A 24,588-nucleotide genomic window follows, 5' to 3' on the forward strand; every position below is an offset into this window, starting at 1 on the left:
GCGCGTACGATGAGGCCGGGTTAAGGCACGCAGCCGGGAACGAAGCCCAGTGAAGCTCGCCTGCTTGCGGCTCGCCAGGCTGCGACGGTTGCAAGGCCGTCCGTTCAGTTTTCGGGCGCATTTGGGCCCAATCAATCTGCAATTCGCGGCTCGTGTAACAGAACAGAAGACCGAAGCAATCGCTTGTTTTTTCGTTGTTCCCGGTTCGGCCTCGGCGGATGTTGGTAAGCTCATTTACTTAGTTACTGTTAGTACGAACGAAATTAGACAGGTGTGCGTGCGTTTGTCGGTATGTCGCGCTGGATCGGGACGTCCAGAAGGTGTGAAGTGTCAAGTGTCCTTTTATTCCAGCAGGCGAACAAAATTTTGAAGCACCCCGATCATGTTTCCTGGAACAATTAATCAACCAAGTGGAGCATCATCAGTGGAATTTCTACGTCACCGACATGGGACGTTTCACTAATCCGCTGCCACTCCCTCAGCAACACGCCACGCTACACACACCCCTCCAACTCTCCAAACGAAACAGCACGCCACGCCACGCCAAACTCTAAACCAAATTCACAAACCCTCGTCAGATCGCATCATCAGCCGCCCTACTACGAGAACGAGAGAGCCAATTAGCATCCGTCCGATTATACCACACACACTGGGGGTGAGTACGTGCTAAGTACAGCGCCGCAAGCCCGCCCGCGACTCATCGCGTCGCGGCGGCGCGCCGGCGCCGGAGGAGCTCAGCTCACTGAGCGCGGCCTCGGATGACGTCGTAGCCCATCTCGGAGGAGTCCGTGGCTTGCACCTCGTAGTGGACCCCGTCAAGCACCCGCCTCAGCCCTTGCTTCGACGTCGCGTACAGAATCTTGGCTCTTATCCTCGATGCGGTCGGTGACCTGAAAAAGGCCCATGACGGTAGGCAAAACAAGCAACGAATCCTCAATCAACGACAGTGCAGGCTGCTACTCGCTAAACAATATTGCAAATTTGCAACTGCAGCGGTTGCTATCGAACCAAAGTCCTTTCAAAGTGCTTTAACAAAAGGAAACTAGAGCTAGATAGCAGATGGACTCACTTAACAGTACTCTAATTGTGTTGTTTGTTGGGTGTTAAAGTATACCTCTCGATCTTATCTGATAATCTTTGTTTCTTGACAAAAGGACATGCCAGGAAAGAAGTAATTGAACTGCACTAAAGACAGTGAAATGTTGAATGGACAATAATACTGCAGCTGTGGCTACTACTGGCGTGGGTGCGCACGAACCTTGCTTTTGATGATGGATCTATGAATATACAAGGACAGACAGATCTAGACAACAGGTGGATTCAGGCCAGATCAGATCTGATAAAAGAACCGGCCTTGGCAGTGGAGGTTAATTAAGCAAAATTATGCATGAAGTGTACTAAAGACAACAGTGATTAACAAAGATGATGGGGGCAAGGAAAAGGGGAAGGATCAAAGGAAGGCCTTATCAAGAAAGTATGGTCCCCGTCATGATTTCGACTAAAGCTTCGTTTGACAAGGCAACGGGGATGCGTCTGAGAGGCAAGCAAACTTCTTGTGGAAAATAGAGAAAGCTTGGTGACCTATCCATCCTTTGCGATAAGGATGCGGCATTGATTGGAACAGTCATTCGCCCTGCAGATTTTTAGTCGTTTTTATGATGCTCGTCAGCACCTAATAAGGCTCAGGAGGACTTGTCTGCCAGTGTACAATAGTATGTAAGGTGCCAGAATTAATTTGATTTCTCAATCATGACGCGATGAGTGATTGTGATATGTGACATCTTTTCTTATGGTACGAAACGACTATGATCAATCGAGGTTTAGGTATTAAGTAAGTTGCGCGTACATTGTGTAAGTGCATGAACTTAGAGTTCTTCATTAGTGCAAAAGGCGAAAAGGGATTTGTTCTCTTTAGCTAGTTGCCGCAGCCCGCAGTTTATCAATCGCTTGCATATCTTCCAAACTGTATCTTCCAAAGCACGAGTTCTTTCAGAGAACAACTTGTGCCGTTGCGGTTTGGACAGCAGAAGAGACGATTTAATATGCACCTTATATAAGAACGCTCGAGATATGGCATCTAACGATGGATACAGCTCACCGTGTTTACCTTTCCTAACAAGATCCTGAATTACCGCTAGTTAATCGAGATCAGACATGGAATAAGATGGAATCGAATCACTTGATAAGAGATTAATTAGAGGGAGGAGCTGGGTTGGGTTAATTAATTACCAGGCGATGAAGAAGATCTTGCTCTTCTGGCAGTTGTCGACGGTGACGAAGTCGAAGTCGAAGACGGCGTAGCGGCAGTCGTCGGTGGGCAGCGCGGCGACGAGCTCCTCGTACCCTTCGCCGGGGCCGCCCACCTTGTCCACCAGCACGGCGCGCGACCGCTCGTCGATCTTGTACACCACGAACCGGTGCACCTTCTTCCACTTCATCTCCATGAACCACTTCTGGCACTCCTCCTTCACGTTCATCCCCTCCGTCGCCTGCACAGACGCACCCAACCCACATACTCCATCAGAACGCCGCAACGACGACGACCCATGGACTCAATAACCAAGGTGTGTGACAGACTGGATTACCATCTTGTAAGCCATTGCCATGGCTGAAGCAGGTCGCCGATCGGTCGTCGGAGGTGAGCGTCGCCGGCGGTGAGGATGGAGATGGACGGAAACGGTGGTGGTGGGAGAAGGGGTATCGCCTTTCTTGTTCTTTGGGTGCTGTGGTTTCCTCGAGGTGTCTCCCTCCTGCCGTTGGTTTCTTTTGACATTAGGTGAGGTCGGGTGGACTTTATAAAAGAGGGAAAAAGGGTGCCAACCAGCATAAAATTCCCTCACCCGCCTTTTCTAAATGAAAGAAAAAGGAGATAATGCATTGGGTACAACGCATTTTTTCCCCCGCATCACGTCTAGAATAAAAGCACGAGTCCCGCACGATGCAAAAACAGGCAAACAAAGCAGTAGTGGTAAGCCAAATTAAACCTCTCAGAAATTTGACGGTTACAATCATCACGGTGACCATGCCATCGCGCGGCAAGATGATCTCTACTTTTTTTTAAAAAAAAAAAAACTAGTGGATGATCTCTACTCCCTCCGTCTAAAAAAAAAGATAAACTATGGGTTTGTGTCCAACGTTTGATTGTTCGTCTTATATGAATTTGTTTTATAACTAGTATTTTTATTGTTGTTACTCCCTCCATTCCAAAATATAAAGCATAATCACCCCTAACCCAAAGACCAAGAAATAATTATTATCATATTGTAGTTTGGATCATCCTAATAAATACAATGCATGTATCTAATAGAATTAGGGAATACAAGAGTGGAAAATTTATAAAAGTAATAATTTAATGGAGAAGGGGCCATAGTTAATTGCCTAAATGCATGTATGTCTTATATTATGGAACATCTAAAAACGTGGTTGTGCCTTATATTATGGAATGTAGGGAGTAGATGATAAAATATGATTAATACTTTATGTGTGACTTATGTTTTTATTTTTTTTCATAATTTTTTCAAATAAGACGTATGGTTAAACGTTGGACATAGAAACTCAGAGTTTGTCTTTTGTTTTTAGGACGGAAAGAGTACTCGTACTACTAGGATTTACCGGTCTCTTCGTGCAGGCACGCATGGGAGCTAGTGCACGCTTCGCCTAGGATCTATCACGGCGAGGCTCGTCATGAACCGTGCCCGTCCCGAACTCACCATTCTTTGCTTGGAAGGTAAGGGAGGCAATGGCCGTTTGCCCAATTGGAAGCCGCGCGAAAAGAAGAGAACGGTGGTGGCCTGGTGGGGACTGGGGAGACCGGCCATGGGGCCTCGGACCTCGCCTCCTTTCGCCCTCTCTTGAACAGCACCGATCTCACATCCTCACGCACGCGCGCGTCGGTGGAATTCCGTGAAACAGAAGAGCCGTTGTACCGTGCGTCCGTGCGGTCGCGTAGACGCGCCGGTTAAAAATTTTCTCGGCGCGTGCGACGAGGAATCTCGTCCGCGTGATTCGCGGCGACTGAAAGCTGCTCGAGGCTCTTTCAGTTCGTGCGGGGCGTACCGTACTACGTGCTTCTCCTCTGGTGCGTGGTGCGTTTCCACGCCCGGTTTTGATGAGCGATTGTGCCGGTTGGTGGTGGTGTATTGATGGTCAAATGACACAGGGCAATGGGCAATGGTGCTCTGCTCGATCTAGGTTAATTAGGGGTCTGTTTGGTACAGCTCCAACTCCTAAATATAACTCCAGGAGTTGAGTCTAGAGTGGAGTTGTGGAGCAACCAAAACCCAGCTCCACAACTCTAGTACATTTTGTAAGAGAGCTCCACCCAACTCCACTCCCAGTTTTGTGGAGCTGAAACTGTTTGGCTGAACTCCAGCTCCAGGAGGGGTGGAGCTAGAGCTGGAGCTATGCCAAACAAGCCCTAGGTTTGCACCGGCGAGGCTAAGAGCAGGTACAATAGCAGGCTATAAGCCAGCTGCAAACATATTTTAAGAAGATAAATAAGGAGAGAGAAAGACAGCGGGCTACAGATTGGTAGCCAACTGTAGCACGGACTTCAAGACACAGTATGTGTATGACAGGTAGGACCAAGTATTAATAGTGTAGTATATAACTACTGTATGAATGAACTATTAGATTGACTATAGATAAATTGGAGCTAGTGGTCGGCTATTCTATTAAGCTTGCTCTAACAGTGCACGTGATGGAGCGACAAAATGCGGAGCTGTAAAGGATGTTTCAGTGTGCTTGTGCTGAGCTGAAAACGCAGGGGTTTCTCGGTCAGTAATGCGTAGCAGTACTGTCCTATCGGGACTATTTGTTGAGCTGTAGTATGGCCTTTTGTTTTTTGACGATTGCATCAGAAGAGGTCCAGAACCTGGTTCCGCTAGCGGAACACGTTCGCCCGGCTGGAAGTAGCCTTGGTAAGTGGACAAGTGGTAGTAGTAGTAATCTGGTTGTCATACCGACGTACTCCCTCCGTCCTATAATATAAGAAATTTTAAATTTTTCATATAATGTTTGATCACTCATTTTATTTAAAAAATTTGTGCAAATATAAAAACGAAAAATTGTGCTTAAAGTACATGGATAATAAAGTAAGTCACAAAGAAAATAAATAATAATTCTAAAATTTTTTAAATAAGACGAATGGTCAAACAGTGCAAGCAAAAATTTAAAATCTCTTATATTATGGGACGGAGGGAGTACTGTACAACTAGTCGGGTCTCCAGAGTCCAGAGTAATGAATTATCAGTGCATTTGGTGGCGTACGTACTACGCAGTGTTAATTCAACGGTGAAGCCGTTGGGTAAATACTAGCATCATGGCCAATCATGAGTTGTTGGTGGTACGCTCGTACTACCTCTGTCCCATATTCTAGCTGCACTCAGTTGATGTTCCCAGTTTTCTCGATTAACAGACAGACATTCGGATAGGTAAAAAGATGGCACAATCATGATTTGTCACACAGAAAATAAAAGGTCAAACAGAAAAGTGCACGAACAAAGTTTGGTAACTAATGTAAGCAACTCAAATCGAAATTTTCTTCACCCAAAATTTCTCCCTCAATTAATGTGTCGTTTTCCCTTCCTCTTCTTTCTTTCTTTCTTTTGTTCTGGATGCAACTGTTGCTTCGTCAATGATTAGAGACGATCTACTCCATGCGCGAACAGAACGCCGCGTCCCTTCGTCAGAATCAAGAGGCCCCTCTACCAACACAACAACGACGTGGACGTCCGATGCCAATGTAGTAGTACTCCAAACGCAAACCACCAACGAAATAATGGAGTGCGCCTGCACGACTGCTCTGCTCGACAGTGGGTTAGGGGAGAAGATATCAACCGATCGTGGCGTGACATCTGCCGACGACGAAACCCCGCCAAAACAAGACATCTCGCCCCGTTCCGTCAAAACAAGCCGTGCGCGCAGCAGGTAGCACACGGCGCGCACGGCGTCTAGTCGCCGACCTGGAGGACGAGAGGGACGCGACAGTGCTCCGCTGTCAGTGCCTGTAGATAGCCCGCCTGCTGCGCGGAGAGACGGGGCACCGGCCGGTCCACCCACGCCATGATTGACTTGCTGGCGACCGCCGCGAGGAGACGAGACGTACGCTAGCGATCTAGGCCCCTGGTCGGGTCGATGGTGATCTGGAGCTGGAGCATCCGTTGGCTGGCTCCGAGCTCCGTATGGTTGGCGGCGTCCGAGAGCCGTGTCCCGTGTTGGATGATAGCATTTGGATGCGGATGCACGGGGCGGTGATTGATGGCATGTGCATCCTTGCGCTTGCGCACTCGTGCTGGCCTGGTGGGCAAGGGACTTGTATGGACTAGCAATGGGTTCTGGCTGAACGAGTCACCTTGGAATCTCCGAGCGCTGTTGTTAATCGCAAAAGAATAAGAGAAAGGTCTGCAGTTAATCGTAGTAATCTACGTTACAGTACTGAAATGGATCGGTATACAAATAAGATTGCAATCAAGAGCGGACTCGGGTTTGGGCTAGGACCTAGGTCAACCCACTGAGCATTGGGTCAGAGATCATTACATGATGAAATTTCGTATATTTATATGGGCTTTGGTACCCAGCGCCCAAGCCATGGCCCAGGACCTGGGTCCGCAGGAAATCTGACTAGTTCTAGACTTCTAGTAGGTGAATTAATAGGATTATTTAAAATAAATACGGTTTCTAAATCTCAGTGTTTAATTTGAAACCACTGAATATTTGATGAATCTTAATCCGAGGGCATCCAAACTGTCCTCGATCTTCAGTTGAGCAGGTCTCATGAGAATGGGAGCAAATGGAAGGGATGACTCACCGATAACAACTTCCTCCACAAACGATGAGTCCTCGAGATGATGTGTTTGATCCATGAGACATGGTATGAGGATATATTTTTAAGTGTTTGGTTTGAAGATAGATGGGACGAAATCATCTCTAGAGGGAACTATTCTTCTAAGATACGAGACGACCTGTTCCTGAAAATTCACCGGACCAACTCATACCACGTGGAACATGGCTCATTCGTGAGGCTGGCAGGTGGGTTCAATGTCGTACCCCACCATCCATGTGCCTCCAACAAAAGAAAAGGTGATGATCTCATCTGATCTCCTCGACCAAGCACAAGACAAAACCATCCTATCTCAAAAATCAAGAATGGGATCATTCTATCCCGTTCTGTCGCAAAACCATGTGCACACTAATAGAGGATTGATATCCTCTGACATGAAGTCAAAGGAATATAGTGAGGCCCACATGTTAGTGATCACATCAAGGGGCGTTCACGTTATAGGATCTACTTCCCTAATAAAGACACCTTTTTTTTGGCATTGACGACATTGGTACCTATCAAAGATTGTTGGATTAGGTTTCTAGGCTAGGAACAGATTGGGGTGGAGAGATAGTGGTGAGGACAGTTTAGCGAGGAGGCAAGTGGATGACAAAAAGTGAAACTACAGGGATGGAGGGCGGTGGAAGGGATCAATGGCAGGGGTGAAGGATAACATATGGTCAGGAGGTGAGCATGGCGATAGAGGATATGAAAGAACAAGTCACCAGAGGAGGGACCGGGAGAGTGATATGACATTGATGAGGTGGCTAGAGGGAAACATATGTTAGAGCTAGGGGCGACATCAACAATGAATTGGATCACGAGGAAGGACAAAGGTTAGCATTTTACATATAAGGTGTTGCAGGAATCTTAAGACGGTACGAGGCATTGAGAAAGGTTAGATATGTTATGAAAAATCAGTCACTAACATACTCCCTCCGTTTCACAATGTAAGCCATTGTATATATAAATTTATTAACATCAATATGAATATGGGAAATACTAAAATGACTTACATTGTGAAACGGAGGAAGTAATAAATACTCCCCGTTCCAAAACTATAGCTACCTTTATAGTTCAATGAATATAGGGAGTTGATGATCGAACGGATGACTATTTGAAATTACGAATGGAAAACGAAGTCGATCGGTTGCTGGTGTTCAATCCAATTTCACTCTGCGCGACAGCGCGAGTAAATATCATGCATGGACAAGATCCGAGTCCAAATCATGTTCGTGATGAGAGGTAGAACTAAGCTGGCCAGTTGCCTGCCTTACTGCAACTTCTCACCGACAACGCAGTGTTTGCGTTTCGTTATCAGCTCGTGCTGAATACTCGTTAGGAACTGCAGATCTCACAGTATTGACCAGGGGGCCATGGCATAAAGAGCTCATCCAAGATGGTGAATGCACGCCTACACATCATCCCACAGACCCACACAGACGCACACACAAAGCACAGCTAACCACACGGAGACTAAAAGATGTCTGTTTAGGTGGTTTCAAACCTTCGACAGCAAAAACGAAGGCACATCATTTTCTTGAGTGAAATCGTATATATACATCATATCCCATTACAAATACTACGAAGAGCATCATAAACACGCTCTGCTGTTTCTTCATCATCACAGTAAATAGTAGTCCTTTCAGATGTCACCTTCACCAGGGCTTCTCCTGGACTAGTGATCGAAATTACACGTTCACGATCTGAAGGTGCAGAGTAATCAGCGTCTGCAGAAAACGAGCATACAATTCCCTTTTCCTGCAAGGCTGACGGTATACAGCTCGCGTCCACAGTTCCCCAGTGTAGCAAGTGCCGCTCTGATCGATCTAATTCACTCTTTGCAGCAGCTAGCACATATTGTCCATTGCTTAGAAGGAGCTTTGCTTTCAACCTCGCAACAGCTGTGGTCTTGTCCAGCTGCCTAGGTTGCAACCCAAAGGCAACCTCAGTTGTCATGCGCACCTCGAATTCTTCCCGCATATTTGGGACCTCGATTGTTTTCCCCTTTGAGTAATACAGGAATGACCATGGTTGCTTATCTGTGGCTGGACACAACGACTTCTGACCTTCAGGAAACTGCATAGTAATGTAGACCATAAGGAAATCATAGCTTGGCCCAAATAGAAATAGGAAATAAATAGTAGCCATGAATAGCATACCAGTATGAGCTTTGGTTTCAGCAATCCCAGTAATGGATCAATTTTCCCCACCCTAGACAACATAGCAGCAAGTTTTTATTCAGCGTATAGTCTTCACTCTGAAGTAGTAGAAACATAACATTTTGAATTCAATATCATACTTTATTCCAGAAAGGAAAGAACACCCAAGGACCTGGATCGCCAGAGGCATGAAAGGTTTTAGAGTCAACTCAGCATCAACTCCTTGCTGAAAATGAAATATTTATAAACTTCAGCATCTCAACAACTGTCAAGGTCGAATATATGATAGGTTCATATGACAGATTGGGCATTTGTACCTCCAAAACAAGAAGACATCGTTTGTCTGCACGCCATCGATGAAGCAAATGGACAGCTGGGCCATGCCTAAGACTCCAATGTGGACAAAATACAATGCAAGGTTCCTTCCAAGCTGCCCTGGCAGGATTTTTTTTTTTGTTACACAGTATATCATAAAGGGAACAAAAGACTAAGAACAATATTTTTAAGTGCAGGTGAGCTCAAAAGAATACAAAATGTGGATCGTAAAATTAATCACAACCAAAATAACAAATAAAAAGAAAGCCAGCACAGGACTTCTAAGAACAAGGTGGACACATATTACTGTAATCAAAAGGCCTTCTATCATATTGCAAATAAAGGTAACAACTGAAGATATAATAATTTCTGATCAAATTCTTACAGCAGGCCCTTTGAGTATAAATGAGAGAACAGTGATAGTTTGCCTTCCTTCAAAAGCTCTACATGGCCGAATAACGGCTCACAAGAGAAAAGCTGCAGGATAACCACACATTAGAGTAAGATGATGAGGAGTATTACTTTCATACTTCAAAACACACAGGGTAAAGGGAAGTACCTTCTCTTGGCGTGACTTGCATAGCCATTCAGGCAAGGCATTGGTAAAAGTAATAATTTCTTCTGCTGTCTCAGAAATCATAAATATGGGAACCTGACTCTGAAAAAAAATGTCATCCAAAAACAGATGTGAATAGCGATGTGGCATAAACTTCAAATTTCATAGTAGAATTAAAAGAAGGGGCATAGAACTACCAATATGAAAAACAACTTGTTACTACAGGTATAGGACACTTCGTATCACATGCATATTTAAACCCTCCTAGAAGCTAACCATCTTACACGTAGTTAGCAGTAAATCAGGCACTCTCAACTTGACACATCCACATAAGCAAATCCAAATGGCATATCCTGTAAAAGCATATGCTTCATAACTCACAAGGCTACAAGAATACTGAGAATTGAGGTCTACATACATGCACAAAATGTATAAGCTCTATAAGAATTAACAAGGAGGTCCACAATATGATTACAAGGGCCACAAATTACCTTCATGTTGGAAGAATGTAGTGTTTCTGACATATGTTCCAAAAGCAAAAGAATAATACCAATTCGTCCTATTGGTATTAATACAGAACCACCAGAATTTATTGCATCAATGATGCATGAGCATATGAAGCTGATTCTCTCTATCTCCTCTGCAATATCATCATTGCTGCACAGGAATTTGATGGTTTCATCTTCATCCATGCCATCATCCCTGAAAGATTTTTCAGTGCTTGAACAACAAAGCTACAAGGAGTTTATAGTTAACATATAAAGCTTGAATTAACAAAGTATGTGCCAGAAAAGCAGAAGTGCATCACACTAGCAATACCTGAACACTGAATTACTAGCAAGGAGAATGTCAGTTTCATCCACTATATGCTCACCCATCTTCTTGTTATCATCATACATGCCATTTAAGGAAGAAAAATCCGAAAACAATATCACATCATTTCCCTTCAGAGAGCTATAATCAAAGTCTAATGCATGAGCTGACACAAATATGGAGCTCGGCAAGTAGGTCATACTTGCTCTTGGACCTTTTATTGTCCAAACACAATTGCCAAGTTCGAGACCAGAACTAGAGGCTTTCAGCATCAACATGCCATTGAAGCAAACCTCCTCTCCATATTTTACATACTGGGTTTTTTGCATGCATTCTTCTATATTATCCAGACTGCACCAGATAGATATAAATCCCATTAGTTGAGAAAAAAAAATGGTAACTCACTTCCATGAACTGCTTACAAATCTTCCAGTCATAAAATTTAATGACCACCATATGTCCCAAGTGCAGAAATTTGTTTGCAGGAAGCAAATAACTCTTAACCAGTTACACAAGTAATACAATAAGATGATAGGCCGCAGACATGTGGCAGTATCTGAATCTTTCTTTGCTCAAGTAATAAAACCATCATTGATATAACGCACTGGACTGATACTCAAACTAACTAGGGTGTAAACAGTAATTATCTTATCAGATTCTTATTAGCATTTGAAAGTCAAATCTTGACAAAATTCAATTATTCAAGTACATTTTTTTTGTGTATTAAATATTCATAAAAGTTTTTAAGTTTGTCTCTAGTAAGAATGTAAGTTCAACGTTCTGGACCAATAGCCAATATAAACTAGGTGAAATTAAGCACTATCTTCTAATATAAACTCTTTAGTGGACCTGTAAAGTGACACCAAAGCAGCTAAATTATTATTTTCCTCGTCTTCAGTCGTGATCTTCTGCAACACTGACATGAGTTTCTTGAGCTTCTCCCCTTCCATCCACACTGGTGACTGATCCCTATCTGGTCCATAACACCTTACAAACTCACGGCGCATCTCTACCAACTCTCTCATCATTAGACTTCCCATCCTAGCAGCTACCTCTGTCACATAGACCTATTCAAAAGAAGAATAAAAGCCAACATAATGGTCAGGGCTTAAAATGACTGCAAAGTGAAGTGACATAATCGTTGAGCAAGTTTTGATGTATCTCGGATTGTTTGACTTCGTATTTAACTTTATTTTCTGAGGCATTTGCTTCGGATTATTGAAGGGAACATTGTAATATGGTTAACACTTCAAACAGACAACTTTTAAGACGTAACAACCTGCATTTTCCAAACAATAAAATGATCTGCAGCAAGCCATATCACCTAAACACTACTCGCTAATTCTCAACCTAGAGTGCTATAGATTGAAGTGGTACAAGTTAAGAGAGTTGGGGGGATTCACCTTGGTGTTCGCAAATCCGGGGAGTCGCGCGAGGAACGGGAGGCCAAGGAGCCCCGTAGCGGATGACACAAGCACGGCGTCTATGCGACCTGCTTTGGCGGCCGCAACCGCGGTAGGCGACCGGTAGTAGGGCACACCGCGGATTAGGTCCCCCGCATCACCGGAGGAGGACGATGCGCCGAGGGGCACCGGGGAGAACGCCGTGAGGGAGGAGAGGTCGATGGGGCAGTCAAGGAGAATACGGAGCCCCTCCACCTCCAGGAGATGACTCGCCGGCGTGTAGTAGCCTCCATCGACTCCGGTGTCCAGGCAGGTCTGCGACGTCACATGAGCATTAGCATCAGGCGCCTGGGGCGCGCGCGCGCGCGCGAGAGAGAGAGAGAGAGTTTTGCGCTTACCAGTTTCATCGAGAACTCGAGAAGACACGGGGGATGAGGTTGGGAGGTGGGGAGGGGGGTGGCGGCGGCGGCTCGGAGAGAGTGGCGACGCCACCCTGGGAGCGAGACTGCGAGAGGGAGGACACAGCGGTTCGTGCGTGCGGTGAGGCGGCGAGGTGGGCCAGTGAAGAAGGCTGCGGCGGCGCCCCCGGGGGTACGGCTCCCATCGGTTGCCATTTTGTCCAAAATAGCTTATTTGGCTTATTAGAAAATTAAAATTAATTTATAAGTAAAACTTGTGTAGATTTGTTCGTAGCGACTTAAAAGCCAACATTAACAAAAATTACGTTAAAAGCATTTCAAAATCAACTTCAAAACTAAGTTCAAAAATTCAAATTTTGGCTTATTCTTTGCTGTTTAGGCCAAACGATAGGGTTGTACATGTATGTACTCCTCAACGAGCTATCTCAAGTTCTCGACGTTACGATTGTACTGTAAAAAAACTCAACCGAGGTCAGAGATTGCTTAGAGGCTGTTCAGTTTTACTGTCTTACGTCCCTGTCTAGCTTAAAGTTTTTGGGACAGAAGGAGTAACATTGGTAAATTATATCACAAAACAGCATATCTATCGTTGAGTTTACCATAAAACTTTAGTATAAAATATGTATCTTAGTATCGATTACCATAAAACTATATGTTTTAGATGGTGCATTAGTAAAATTCGATAATTTGGCGTTCTATTCATTGTCATTTTGATTGTATTGACACTACATGTTGGATAATTGTATTTAAAACGAGTCTATAACTGGTAAGAATTGTTAAATAATCAAAGCCAACGGAGTGAAGCTCAAAATATCAAAATTTTGCATTACAAAGCTACTTCATAAAAGATTTGAGGTATAATGTATGCCGTATTGCTTTGCATCTCACCCCAAGGTTTACAAAACCGTGCGGTTAACACACGGTTATCGTGGTTATTACGTATGGTAATTTTATCAGTTTTTGAAACCACGACATATCTTGCAGTAATCACACGGTTACCGTGGAGTGGCAGTAACCACCCCAACTCACACCTACCCAACTTATTAGATGTCTGGCTGCAGGACCACAAGTTAAGACTACATGATAGTATTACGCAAAACTATGGTATCAATTTTGTTAAATATAAAAAAACTACAACTCTTTGGATGTAAACAACATTCTTTTATATAACTTCCTATAGTAATATATACTTTGCATTATTCTACTTTAAATATATAGTTTAATGATAAATTTGATGTTAAATTTTTAGTTTATGATAATCATATTTTAGTAACAGTATTTATAGTTTTGTAAAAAAAATTCTCAACTTTGAGTAATTTCACCCAAAAATCAGGCTATTTTTTAGTTTACTCAAATCTTTTAACAAGACTCAACCACTCCCTATCTTACAAAACGAACTTGATAACAAAGTTACATTTGTTTTCTGAAATGACTGCTATATTAACACGATATGATTACTGTTATTTTGCCAAAACGAGACAAACATATCTAAACGAGACAAAACGATGTACTCATGCTAGTATCAAATTTAGGTGTGCAAACCACAACCACATATGCGGGGAAGAAGACGAATTATATAGAAGCGAATAACACGACAGTAAACAATTGCAAGTCGTAAAATGACGACAGAGGAAGTGATAAACCATTATCCCTTTATGTTTTTTAATTGAAGTACAGTTACACGAGGATAAGTAAAATCCATGACCAAATAAAGCGAGACCAGATATCTCCAATGCTTCGGGCGCCTGCGAGATTGATCAAGAGGTTGTTGCCTGCGAGGTCGCGCAACGTTTTGATAAGTTGCGTGGGATAAATGGTAAACTTTGATGCAAATTGCACATGTTAACACGTTAGTTTTGCATAGAAACAGTAATATGCTAATCATAATTGTGAACAATGAAACGACAGTCCTAAAAAGAGCAGAGCGACAGAACCACTCTGCACACATAGACCAGTTTTACATGCAAGTATCTTGAGGACATAACTTGCTGCTCCAAAATTCAAATTTATGCAGCCAACTCGCCAGCTTCTAGTTTATAGTAGAAGATATCGTACAACCAGAACGATAGTCATCAAGGGCTGAATAGACTATATGCAAAACATGCATATCGGATATGGAGGTAAGACAGCATACTGAAATCTTACAAGGAAGACACAAAGGAGTTGATTTATTTCTTCTCATCTTCTGGCTTGTCTGATTTGTCTTCCTTCTTCTCTTGCTGTCAGGAAGAAGAGCGTACATAGGTTAGTGATAATGGATGTACGCAAATGAGAAAATGATACAAATGCAGGGAAACTGACAGTGATTCTAAAATAGTAAAGTTGCACACCAATGCAGATCGTATATAAAACTCAAAGTTACAGTATAGCTATAGCAGAATGAGCTTGTTTCAATAAGCCATTAACAAAACAACTATTTGCAACGACTTGGCAACTTAGAAAATCCGAATTCCTGTTACTCATGCATAATCATTATTTGTTCCAAAGCATTTTTCTTCAAATATGCAATTCTAAGTTTTCACAGGATCAGAATCACTTATCAGAAGAATACAAGGCTTGATCATTTATCTGGTAAAGATTTGAATGTCCCAGCGAAAGATTTACTCCAAATAATATAAGATTATTTAGCAGTCTCCAGAAAAAAAACAGACTGTTCTAGCATGTGACAAAAAAAGGCAAAAATACTCGCATACAAGAAACTTTAGGTACGAGGGACAATAGAAAGTCTAATGTCATAACTGTACTCAGACCTTCTAAGTTTGATCGAAACTCAACAATCTAAAAGGATAGAGAAAAGCATACCTCGCCCTGCCCATGCAATGATGCCAGCAAATCTTTCACAGAGGGGTCATTGGGGTCAACACCAGGGAGCTATAATTTGAAGGGGGAAAAGAGCAAGAGTCAGTCATACGCAATGGAAATATCTATAGATTAGCATGTCATTGGTTCTAAACAAATACTTACAGAGTTAAGGATGGATGTAACAAATGATCTGTCTTCAAACACCTTGCTCATATCAGACTGACTAGACCCGCCTGCGTCCTGGACAGACATTTGAAGAGCTGCGCAGAAATCAAATTGGTTAAACATCAGACCAAAGAGCATGGAAATGTCTAAATGTGTTTCTTTGCATGCTGAGCTTTTCTTTACAGGTTAGCTTGTATTGGAAATGAATCAGTGCTACAAAAATGGATAAGAAGATACACCTATGAACTAGTAAGTCCTGAATCATTGTTGTTTGAATGAATTAAATTAAAGTTATAGAAGAATGAAAGAGCTCAGCAGAGAAAAGGACCTACCTAGTGCCAAGTCCTGGTCATCTACAGCAGCCTCTGCCATAGCAGCATCAGCCGCTGCAGCCCCTGAAGAACCCTCCTCCATTGACATTGCAAGAGCCTGTTGTAGTAGCTGAGCATCATCATCTTCCTGTGATCACATCACATCTATATTAGCCAACTCTTGTCCATCTAAACAGCATTCTCAACTCAGATAAATCAATATCTGATGCATACTAATTGAAATGAAAAAAAGTAATGCAATCATGTGTTTTAATTGAAATGGTTCCTTGCAAACTTCAATTATCAAAGATCAAGGTAGGTGGGATGAGATGACTTGTTTGAATTAAATCAGAAATACTGACAACAATATTTAGGCAAAAAAATATGTTCGAAGCAAAATAAAGAGTGGACGAAACAATTAGCACATACATATGGGCTATCAGCAGAATCATGACTAAGCAGCACTAAGTGATGATTTCTGAATGAATTGATTCTACTGATCAAGGATCACAAAGTTACTCTGTAGTCATATGGGGTTCATTTCATTTTACCACAAAGTGAAAAGTCTTTATCAATGAACTTCACAAAATTGTTTGAATTTTTTTTTTACGTGCTAACAAGAGATGCACCAGCAAAACAAAATAGTTGTTGCTTTCTCTTCAGTGGGCAAATATTGATTGCAACCTTGTTATATAGTTATCACATCTCGACAAAGAAAGAAATGGCCAAAAAGCCTACATCAGCAACAATATTGTTCAAGCAGTACTAGAATATTGCTACTACAGAGCTTCTTCTGTAAACCCCAACATGAAAATAACTGTTATGCTTGCATTGACAAGCAATGCTGCCAGGTAACTTTTTGTTTATATAAAGCGTGGTCCAGATTGAATGCCATTGGTAATTTTGTAAATTGCTATACAAGTCCAATGGTGTGTGTTGATGAAGTTTAAAATGATTTAGATAGCTATATGACATAATACCCCAATCGTAGAACTTTTCACAATGTGATGATTAACTGTAGGATAACGACAATACCTTTGGCTGATCTTTTTTATCATCAGCAGCATTTGAGGCAGGTTCTGCTTCTGCCATAACAGAATCAGTGTTTGAGCTTGAGGCATGGTCCTTATTTTCAGCACCAGAAGATTCTTCTGCGGCCTTCTTCGCAATAGCCTCTTGCCTTGCTCGCTCTTCTTCCATGGACAACCGCAGGGCGAGTGCCAATTCTGGATCTACATTTGGGTCCACATCAAATTCAAATCCAGCTGCACCAGTAGCTGCTGCTGCTGCTGCAGAAGCAGCAAAACCGCTTCCACCTTCTTCACCAGTGAAGATAGGAGTACTGTGAAAAGAGGGATATTAATTTGTCAGCAGAAATACATTAAAACAACAACCTAGAGCCCTAACAAATTGATACATTATTATACCTTATAAGCACATCGGAAAGGGCATTTTCACCGGGAGGGACATGAACGATGTGGCTGCTATCACTACTGTTCACAGCAGAGATTAGCGCTTCCAGTTTCTCAGGCTTATCATCATCGGTTTCACCAAAGTCAACAATGTCAAGAGCCACATTATTCTTCTTCAGCTTTTTCCCGATTGTTTCCAAAACTTTCTTGTCGTATTTCACAGGGCTGAAAGATTAGGCCAGCGTCATCAACCGCGACTCATATAAAAAGGTACCATACAAGTTATCACGCACCCCCACATACCTTCCAATAAAAGCTATAATCCGCTGTTGCTGCCTCTTATTCTGGCGATGCTTCAGAGCCAGCTGAGCAACCTGAATTGCTGCAGCCAAATTTGCTTCAGCACCAACTTCAAGTCCTGCAGCATACATTGTTGGACATCAGTTCAATAGAAAACTACCAAGTACCAGAACCGAGGAGTAACTGGCCAACTACATAGTCATGCTACCACAAGGCATCACCACTACCCAGATTCTAACCATGCCAAGTTCATAAAGTCATACAAATTGACTAATTGGTACAAATTTTCCTCTGCTAAAACTACAAACATAATATCCACTAAAGTACTAAATATGGGGTTGATGGGAACTCACCGTGCATACAAGCGAGGATCTTGCCGAGGTCGCTGGTGGGAGTGACGAGCACGCGCACGCCCTTGCCGGCCATCGTCATGACGCCCACCGTGTTCTCCGGGTTGGACTGCAAAGGCCCCCGGAAAAAAAAAACAGTCAGATCCGGAGCCCAGAACCCTAAATCGCACACAACGAAGGCCGCGCGGATCGATCGGGTCGGACGGTGGCGTACCTGGGTCTTGGCGCCACAGATGAGGTTGACGGCGTCGGCCTGAGCCTGGAATCGCGACGGCGAGTAGTCGCCGTTCCGCATCCACTCCGAGTTGTCTATGCAGATCATCGTCGCCTGCGGAGAGGGGAGCCACGCAAAAAAAAGCGATAAATCAGTGAGAATCAGAGCTCGGCGAAATCGATCTGTGGGAGGGAGGGCGGCGAGCTGCGCGGCGAACCTCGAGCACCATGGCTGCGCCCCCCGATGTGTTCCGGCCGTCGAGGGGGTTGGCTTGGTTTGGGGAGCAAGATGATACGGGAGGAATCGGGAGCAGAAGCCGTGGGGGTTGTGGGTTATATTTGCTGCTTTCCACTCCGGAAACGGGTCGCTTTCTGAAGAGGAAACCTATTCGGCCCACGTCCGTCCAGCCCGGACGCTGAGTAGAATTCCAGTGTTTCTCGAATGGAATAGGTTCACTTTGACTCCCTTAACTAGGGGCTGAATCTGATTTGTACCCCTATCCCATACGAGAGATCCCAGAGTCTTGTTGCCCCACGGCCTCACCCCATCTATCATAGTCGATGGACCAACTGGAACTGCTCGGCCCAATCCATTTTAGCGTAGGAGAAAACCCTAGCCCTCCTCTGCCTCTTTCCCCTTCCCCATCCCTTCAGCCGCCAGTCCCTTGTTCCCCCCAACTCAGATTTATTTTGTTCCTCTCCCTCGGCCTCCTTTCTCCTCGACGCCTCGCCAAATGTCTTGCAACTGTGCAATGGAATCCTAATCTCGACGACGGACTCTTGAGGATTTCCTGGATAGGTATGTTGCCGTCGCTCTACCTTCTGCAAGGGCATCTCAGATCTGTGATTACCGTATTGTCTAGAAAATTACTAATCTTCTTCAACGATTCCTTTAGAGTGAAGTATTTGTGTGTTTATATTCTTACTTATTGGACTCCTGTTTTTTGCTATCTCTTCTTTCAGACGAAATAAGTAAGAGAGATTGTCGCCGAAATAAGCGATAAACTTCGAAGAGTTTCGGCGATGAGCCTCCTGCGGCGGTTTGTGTTTATGGTGGCGAAGGGCTCTCGGCGAGGCCACGAACAGTTCTACCTCCTACGCCGTATCAACATGTCGCGCTTCTTCTATCCAGATAAGGTGTCACCTGTGCCCGTTCCCGGCATCGAGGAGGCTCCCCTGCCTCCGACATGCGCGAGATTTTGTGCTGGGGAACTTATCAATGGCCACATGGATTTTATGCTGCTCGCGCGCGACAAGGTGTTGGCCGTGGAAGCATCTGGCCGCACCACCATCTACGACGACAGCTTCCGCGTCGTGAGAAGCGGCCCTGTTCTCAAGGCACCCTTGTACTGGCCCATCTCCGTACCTGTCGACGACAGCGGCGTCTATGTCCTCGACAGCAAACACTGCTTCCAGAAGTTAGTCCACGACAATTCCTCATGTGAGGATTGGACCTGCGAGGCACTCCCGACGGCGCCCCGAGAAGTGCGCGGTGGATCCCGCCGAGCCTACGCTGTGGTCGGCGGCAACAGCATCTGGATCTCCAACGACGGCGACGGCACATATGCATACGACATCTCGCGCCGCTCATGGGCGAAGCATGCAGAGTGGGCGCTCCCTTTCTCCGGCCGCGCGGAGTACGTCTCCGAGCACAAGCTCTGGTTCGGACTTGCAAGGAATAGCACAGGTAACCCCATGTGCGCCTGTGACCTCGCCGCTGCCGCCGAACAGGGTTCTCCGCCGGTCCAGCGCAACATCTGGCAGCAAGATGTCAGGCCGCGAAAGGGGTGGGTGCCTCGTTACTCCAACCTCTTGCACCTGGGCTCCGCTAGGTTCTGCATCGTCAGGATTTTCGCCAAGCCATCGCCGGAGACTGAGTTCCAGTCAGAGTGGGACGGGCCCAAGCGTGAGGAAGTGTTCGCCGTCCTGACCGCCGTCGAGGTGGTGCGGTCCGGCGAGCTTGGCAAAGGGCTTCGGATGGTCAAGCACAAATCTGTCCGCTATAGCCTCGGAGATGGATACTGCAAGGTTCAACCGCTCATGGTGTATTAATTAGGGGGCTGTTATTGTGAAATTGCCGGTCATTCGCATGTGGCTACTTGTGTGGTTTGGCTGAACATGGTGCTCTTAATTAATTCGAAAACTGGTTTTATTAGTCATATAACATGTGTGAATGCATGGGCTACTTTCTTTCGATAATGTTTTGTGCAATGATCTTAAGAATGTTGTTCCCATTTCTAGTGAATGAAAAACTTAAATTGTTATCTTCTTTAAACATTCGGGGCTATATTCAATTTGAAGATTTTTTAAGCTCGATAATTTGATGGAGTAGTTATTTGCTAAGTCCAATTTATCATGTCTAACTTATCACGGGTGCTGAATGGTGTTTGGTTATGGTAATTATTTTTGTCTAGTTATGGTAATTTGGTTGCCTACTACGAGAAGCATCAAGAGGCCGTTTGCTGACAATGAACATATACGTGCCATGGCCCATCTTTGTGGGAGGTCATGGACAGATGGTACTGAACGATGTAAGCTTTGTTGCCTGTTCCCATTAGTAATGTACCAGTGTGCCTGCTCCCGTTAGTAATTAACCCGTGTGAATGGTTGCTGCTGAAAATTGTAATGTAGTTGTAACAGTCCGTGCTGAATGGAATATTTGATTGCATTACACCATTTGTTTGGTAAGTTAGCAATGGTAACCTGGTTGCCTACTACAATAAGGCTTCGTTCGTTCTGAGATCCGGGAGATTGAGAGAGAAAAACATCTCGTTTTTCACGCGCACGCTTCCCAAACTACTAAACGGTGTGTTTTTTGCAAAAAAGTTCTATAGGAAAGTTGTTTTAAAAAATCATATTAATCTATTTTTAAAATTTAAAATAGTTAATACTCAATTAATCATGAGCTAATAGCTCACCTCGTTCCCAATCTTCTCAATCACCTTCTCTCAGACTCACCCTAAGCCTGAAGCAATCTTCTCAATCACCTTCTCTCAGACTCACCCTAAGCCTGAAGTTGTTTGGTGACAATGATCACATACATGTCAGGTTTGTGGGAGAGATCATAGGCAGATAGTTATGCTTTTCTATTTGTATTAATGGACTGATTGCTTTATCCGCTTTACTATTAGTCGATTTTTACTTATCCACAGGGTACTCTACTTTCATTAATAACTAAAAAAGGGATAATGGCTTGTCATTTGACTCCCTCGATGATTTTGTTGACGTTGATAGTGTTGACCTAATCTTCGTTTCATGTGACGCTTATGCGGCTTTAAAATTAAAAATAAAATATAGGACCCACTTGTCATTCAACTTTTTATAGGTCCCACTGACATGTGGGGCCCACATATCATTCTCTCTCCTCCCTTTCCTCCTCCTCTCTCCCTTCTCTCTTTCCCTCCCACTCTCTTCCCCTTCAGACATACGTGGGGAGCGGGGGCTAGATCCGGCGGCGGGCAGGGGCCTTTCTCTCACGAGCGTCACCGCCGCCGCCGATGGACCTGATGGCCGTCCTCAGAAGCTCCACGCCTCCACCTCGTTTATGTACTACTCTGAGATTGCCCCCGTCCCGCTCAGCCCAAACTGCTATCCGGTGAACATCCTACCAAGATCTGCAAATCCAATCAAGAAATCAAGAAATGTGATATTTGGTTAGTTCCAATCGACGGCAGAACGAGATTGAATCAAGAAAATCAAGGTCAATGGTGAGAAAGGGCATGAGGTGTTTGCTGAAATGGTTGCTTGCTTGGGAGATGATCATGTTGGTGCCGTCTTGGAGGAAGAGGACGCGGCGGTCGACCTTGTCAACAGTCATGATGGAGACGAAGGTGGAGAACACGTTGACGAGGGCTATGGATTGTGGTCACCGCCGGCTTTTTCTACTCCTACTGCGGCAGCGTTGAAGGCGGGAGGAGCGATGCGGGCGGGGGAGGCAGCGGCGCTGTCGCTAGACGCGGTCCTGCTCCTAGCGCGACACACGCAACATCTCCTCGAACCATGCCTTCCTTCTCTCCACGTCCCCCGACGCAACCTTCCCTTCTTCCTCCTTCACGATGGCGATGATGGACGCGGTCTGCGGCGCGGCCGCAAAGGAGGGGGACGGGAAGAGCGGGAGCTTCTCGCCAGCCCTCGAGCTCCCCCCGCCGTCGGCGCTCCAGCCGTTGTCCGCTGTAGACGTGTGAAGGCGAGAGAAGAGAAAGAGAGGAGGGAGAGAGGGAGGGAGGAGGAAGAGGGAAGGAGAGAGGATGACATGTGGCCCCACGTGTTAGTGGACCCACAAATATATTTGAATGACAAATGTGTATCATATATATATATATATATATATATATATATATATATATATATATATATATATATATTAATAATTCTAATGCCACATAAGCACTACGTGGGAAAAAGACCAGGTCAACACCGCCATGTAAGACAATCTGCCCTCCAAAACTATTAAGGGAGTCAAATTGCACCAATTTTAATAGTTGAGGGGTCGAGATATCTAGTATTGTGATTCGATTTTGCTACACATCTCACGGGGTGATTTTTTGATTGATATTTCACGTTTTTCTATCTGTAGGATCACTCGCTAGGATTTGTGAAATAATTGGTGGAGGCTGCATACGTGGATAATACCACGCGTCAGATGGAAGGCATGGTTCTTTTCACTTTACAAATTTTTGAAACTATAAAATAAAAAATAAAATACAAAATTACAGTCCTATATAACTAAAATTACATGTGTATATTAGGTTGATATGACATGTAAGTTCACTGTAATTTTGATAAAAATATTGTGTAAGTAGATATGTATTAATTATTTTCTTTAAAATATAAAATTATAGTCTTATATAACTAAAATTACATTTGTATATTATGTTGATATGACATGTAAGTACACGGTAATTTTGATAATTCTTTAAAATATAACATTACAATCCTATATAACTAAAATTATATTTGTAAATTTAGTTGATATGACATGTAAGTGCACGGTAATTTTGATAAACATGCCGTGTAAGTAGATATGTATTTATTATTTTCTTTAAAATATAAAATTACAGTCCTATATAACTAAAATTACATTTGTAAATTTAGTTGATATGACATGTAAGTACACAATAATTTTGATAAAAATGTTATGTAAGTACATATGTATTAGTTATTCTCTTTTGTAGTCCATTGGATGTAAATCTAAGGGTAGAAAAAATATGGGTGATTTTTGGTTAGAAATCACCCGACAAATGGATAGACAGTTCCAAAACGAGATACAATTGATCCTTAAACTGTTAAAACCGCTTATAGATGGCCAAACGGGCGGCACGGCCCAGGCTCGGCCGTGCCTGGGCCGAGGGTAGTCGGCCCGGCACGGCTCGACCTACACACCGGGCCGTGCCGTGCCAGCCCATGGGCCGCACACACGGCCCAGGCACGGCCCAACACGACTCGGGCCGTGCTGGGCCGGCCCGAAGGCACGACGGCCCATCATGCTTTTCCACAGAATAAGTCTAATTTTCCTCCCTCCTCTTGGGTTATGACATATAGGAAAAAGTACACCAAAGGTCCGTTAACTTGTCATCGGGATATAAAAACATCCTCGAACCGCAAAACCAGATATGCGAGGTCTCTTAACTATATAAAACCGGTCATAATAGGTCCCTCAGCGGTTTTTATCCTGGTTCTGTCCTACGTGGCTGCTAAGTCAGCGTGGGACCCACGTGGGCCCACTTGTCAGTATGACATGTCATCTTCTCTATTTCCTACTTTTCTTGTCTCTCTCTTCCATAGTTGCTCGGCGCGGCGAGCCAGCGAGGCGACGGTGGTCGCGACTCCGGCGTTGAAGGGAGATGGCCGGCCTGGACCTCGGCGGGGCAAGGCAGGAGAGGCGACGCGCGGGCTCAGAGCTGGTCGTGCGCCGACCGGCGATTGATGTGCGCCAGGCGGCCTTGACCGGGCCGCGATCGGTCACAGGCGGCATCGCACCCACGTCCTACCCTGTGTCAGGTAGCATGGGGGCAGGTATACCCCGTCCCATTAGTGGCAGGGGATCGATATTCGGCCAGTGCACCCCACGCACATGAACCCACGAAGTCTCCAAGAATTTATGAGGGAATGACTGGGGATGTCCCTCGTGTCAGGTGAAGGACTACACTAGGGACCACCTAAGGACGAGCGGGCGCTTTGCTTCCGGTCTAAAGCATAGGTGGCTGCTCAATCCAGATCGATGTGGGCCCCTCTCCAAGGAAGGGAACGTAGAGGTGGTGCATGATTATTTGGCTGGTCGTCCTATGTATAATTAAAGTAGTTGCAATCTAAAACTTTATTTGTCTTGTATGTATTTGCTATGTATATTCATGCTTGAGATGAAAGTGTGTGTCTAGTGCACATCCTGAGAACTAGATTCACATGAGTATGAGTTAAGGATACTTGAGATGTTGTAGATCTTTAGCCATTTTGTCAAGTCTCCTGAATGTGTAACACATCTGGTCGCCGCCTTCGTGTGGTTTGATGGGCACATCTCAGGCTGAAGTGACTGGCAGGTTAAAGGTCC

General features: G+C 44.4%; 4 protein-coding genes across 5 annotated transcripts; 1 reads left to right on the forward strand and 3 right to left on the reverse strand.

The window, feature by feature from the left end:
- Positions 1-323: 323 nt before the first annotated feature.
- On the reverse strand, positions 324-2,779 carry LOC127768108 (actin-depolymerizing factor 5). Its single transcript, XM_052293632.1, has 3 exons — positions 2,586-2,779; positions 2,230-2,489; positions 324-890 (listed from the first exon to the last, which is right to left on the reverse strand). The coding sequence occupies exons 1-3, from the start codon at positions 2,604-2,606 to the stop codon at positions 740-742; spliced, it is 432 nt and encodes a 143-aa protein (XP_052149592.1). The 5' UTR covers positions 2,607-2,779; the 3' UTR covers positions 324-739.
- A 5,531-nt stretch (positions 2,780-8,310) lies between these two features.
- Positions 8,311-12,608, reverse strand: LOC127765040 (uncharacterized). The gene is made up of 11 exons (XM_052289837.1): positions 12,468-12,608; positions 12,070-12,384; positions 11,516-11,733; positions 10,673-11,017; positions 10,345-10,555; positions 9,857-9,955; positions 9,683-9,774; positions 9,300-9,417; positions 9,123-9,208; positions 8,983-9,034; positions 8,311-8,899 (listed from the first exon to the last, which is right to left on the reverse strand). The coding sequence occupies exons 1-11, from the start codon at positions 12,474-12,476 to the stop codon at positions 8,384-8,386; spliced, it is 2,061 nt and encodes a 686-aa protein (XP_052145797.1). The 5' UTR covers positions 12,477-12,608; the 3' UTR covers positions 8,311-8,383.
- A 1,432-nt stretch (positions 12,609-14,040) lies between these two features.
- Positions 14,041-18,393, reverse strand: LOC127766832 (26S proteasome non-ATPase regulatory subunit 4 homolog). 2 transcript variants are annotated; one of them, XM_052291991.1, is made up of 11 exons: positions 18,260-18,393; positions 18,043-18,156; positions 17,832-17,937; positions 17,482-17,596; positions 17,194-17,403; positions 16,802-17,108; positions 15,788-15,914; positions 15,453-15,550; positions 15,291-15,359; positions 14,634-14,707; positions 14,041-14,260 (listed from the first exon to the last, which is right to left on the reverse strand). In XM_052291991.1, the coding sequence occupies exons 1-10, from the start codon at positions 18,269-18,271 to the stop codon at positions 14,657-14,659; spliced, it is 1,209 nt and encodes a 402-aa protein (XP_052147951.1). In that variant the 5' UTR covers positions 18,272-18,393; the 3' UTR covers positions 14,041-14,260; positions 14,634-14,656. The 2 variants fall into 2 exon arrangements, with proteins under 2 accessions (XP_052147951.1, XP_052147950.1); XM_052291990.1 differs by lacking the exon at positions 14,041-14,260 and having other exon boundaries at positions 14,311-14,707.
- Positions 18,394-18,664: 271 nt separating this feature from the next.
- Positions 18,665-20,200, forward strand: LOC127766833 (uncharacterized). The gene is made up of 2 exons (XM_052291992.1): positions 18,665-18,840; positions 19,005-20,200. The coding sequence occupies exon 2, from the start codon at positions 19,065-19,067 to the stop codon at positions 20,091-20,093; it is 1,029 nt and encodes a 342-aa protein (XP_052147952.1). The 5' UTR covers positions 18,665-18,840; positions 19,005-19,064; the 3' UTR covers positions 20,094-20,200.
- Positions 20,201-24,588: the final 4,388 nt, after the last annotated feature.

This window comes from Oryza glaberrima, chromosome 3, assembly GCF_000147395.1.
Source record: "Oryza glaberrima chromosome 3, OglaRS2, whole genome shotgun sequence".
NCBI classification, from domain to species: domain Eukaryota; kingdom Viridiplantae; phylum Streptophyta; class Magnoliopsida; order Poales; family Poaceae; genus Oryza; species Oryza glaberrima.

Excerpts from the sequence above, each read along its gene's own strand:
- LOC127768108 (XM_052293632.1), bottom strand. The coding sequence starts at position 2,606 with ATGGCAATGGCTTACAAGATG. Across the intron at positions 2,490-2,585 it reads TGGCAATGGCTTACAAGATG|GCGACGGAGGGGATGAACGT; the intron begins GTAATCCAGTCT and ends GCGTCTGTGCAG. Across the intron at positions 891-2,229 it reads AAGATCTTCTTCATCGCCTG|GTCACCGACCGCATCGAGGA; the intron begins GTAATTAATTAA and ends GGCCTTTTTCAG.
- LOC127765040 (XM_052289837.1), bottom strand. Across the intron at positions 11,734-12,069 it reads CCGGATTTGCGAACACCAAG|GTCTATGTGACAGAGGTAGC; the intron begins GTGAATCCCCCC and ends TCTTTTGAATAG. Across the intron at positions 11,018-11,515 it reads GCTTTGGTGTCACTTTACAG|TCTGGATAATATAGAAGAAT; the intron begins GTCCACTAAAGA and ends TATCTGGTGCAG.
- LOC127766832 (XM_052291991.1), bottom strand. Across the intron at positions 17,109-17,193 it reads CTTTCCGATGTGCTTATAAG|TACTCCTATCTTCACTGGTG; the intron begins GTATAATAATGT and ends CTCTTTTCACAG. Across the intron at positions 15,551-15,787 it reads TGACCAGGACTTGGCACTAG|CTCTTCAAATGTCTGTCCAG; the intron begins GTAGGTCCTTTT and ends ATTTCTGCGCAG.
- LOC127766833 (XM_052291992.1), top strand. The coding sequence starts at position 19,065 with ATGAGCCTCCTGCGGCGGTTTGTGTTTATGGTGGCGAAGGGCTCTCGG.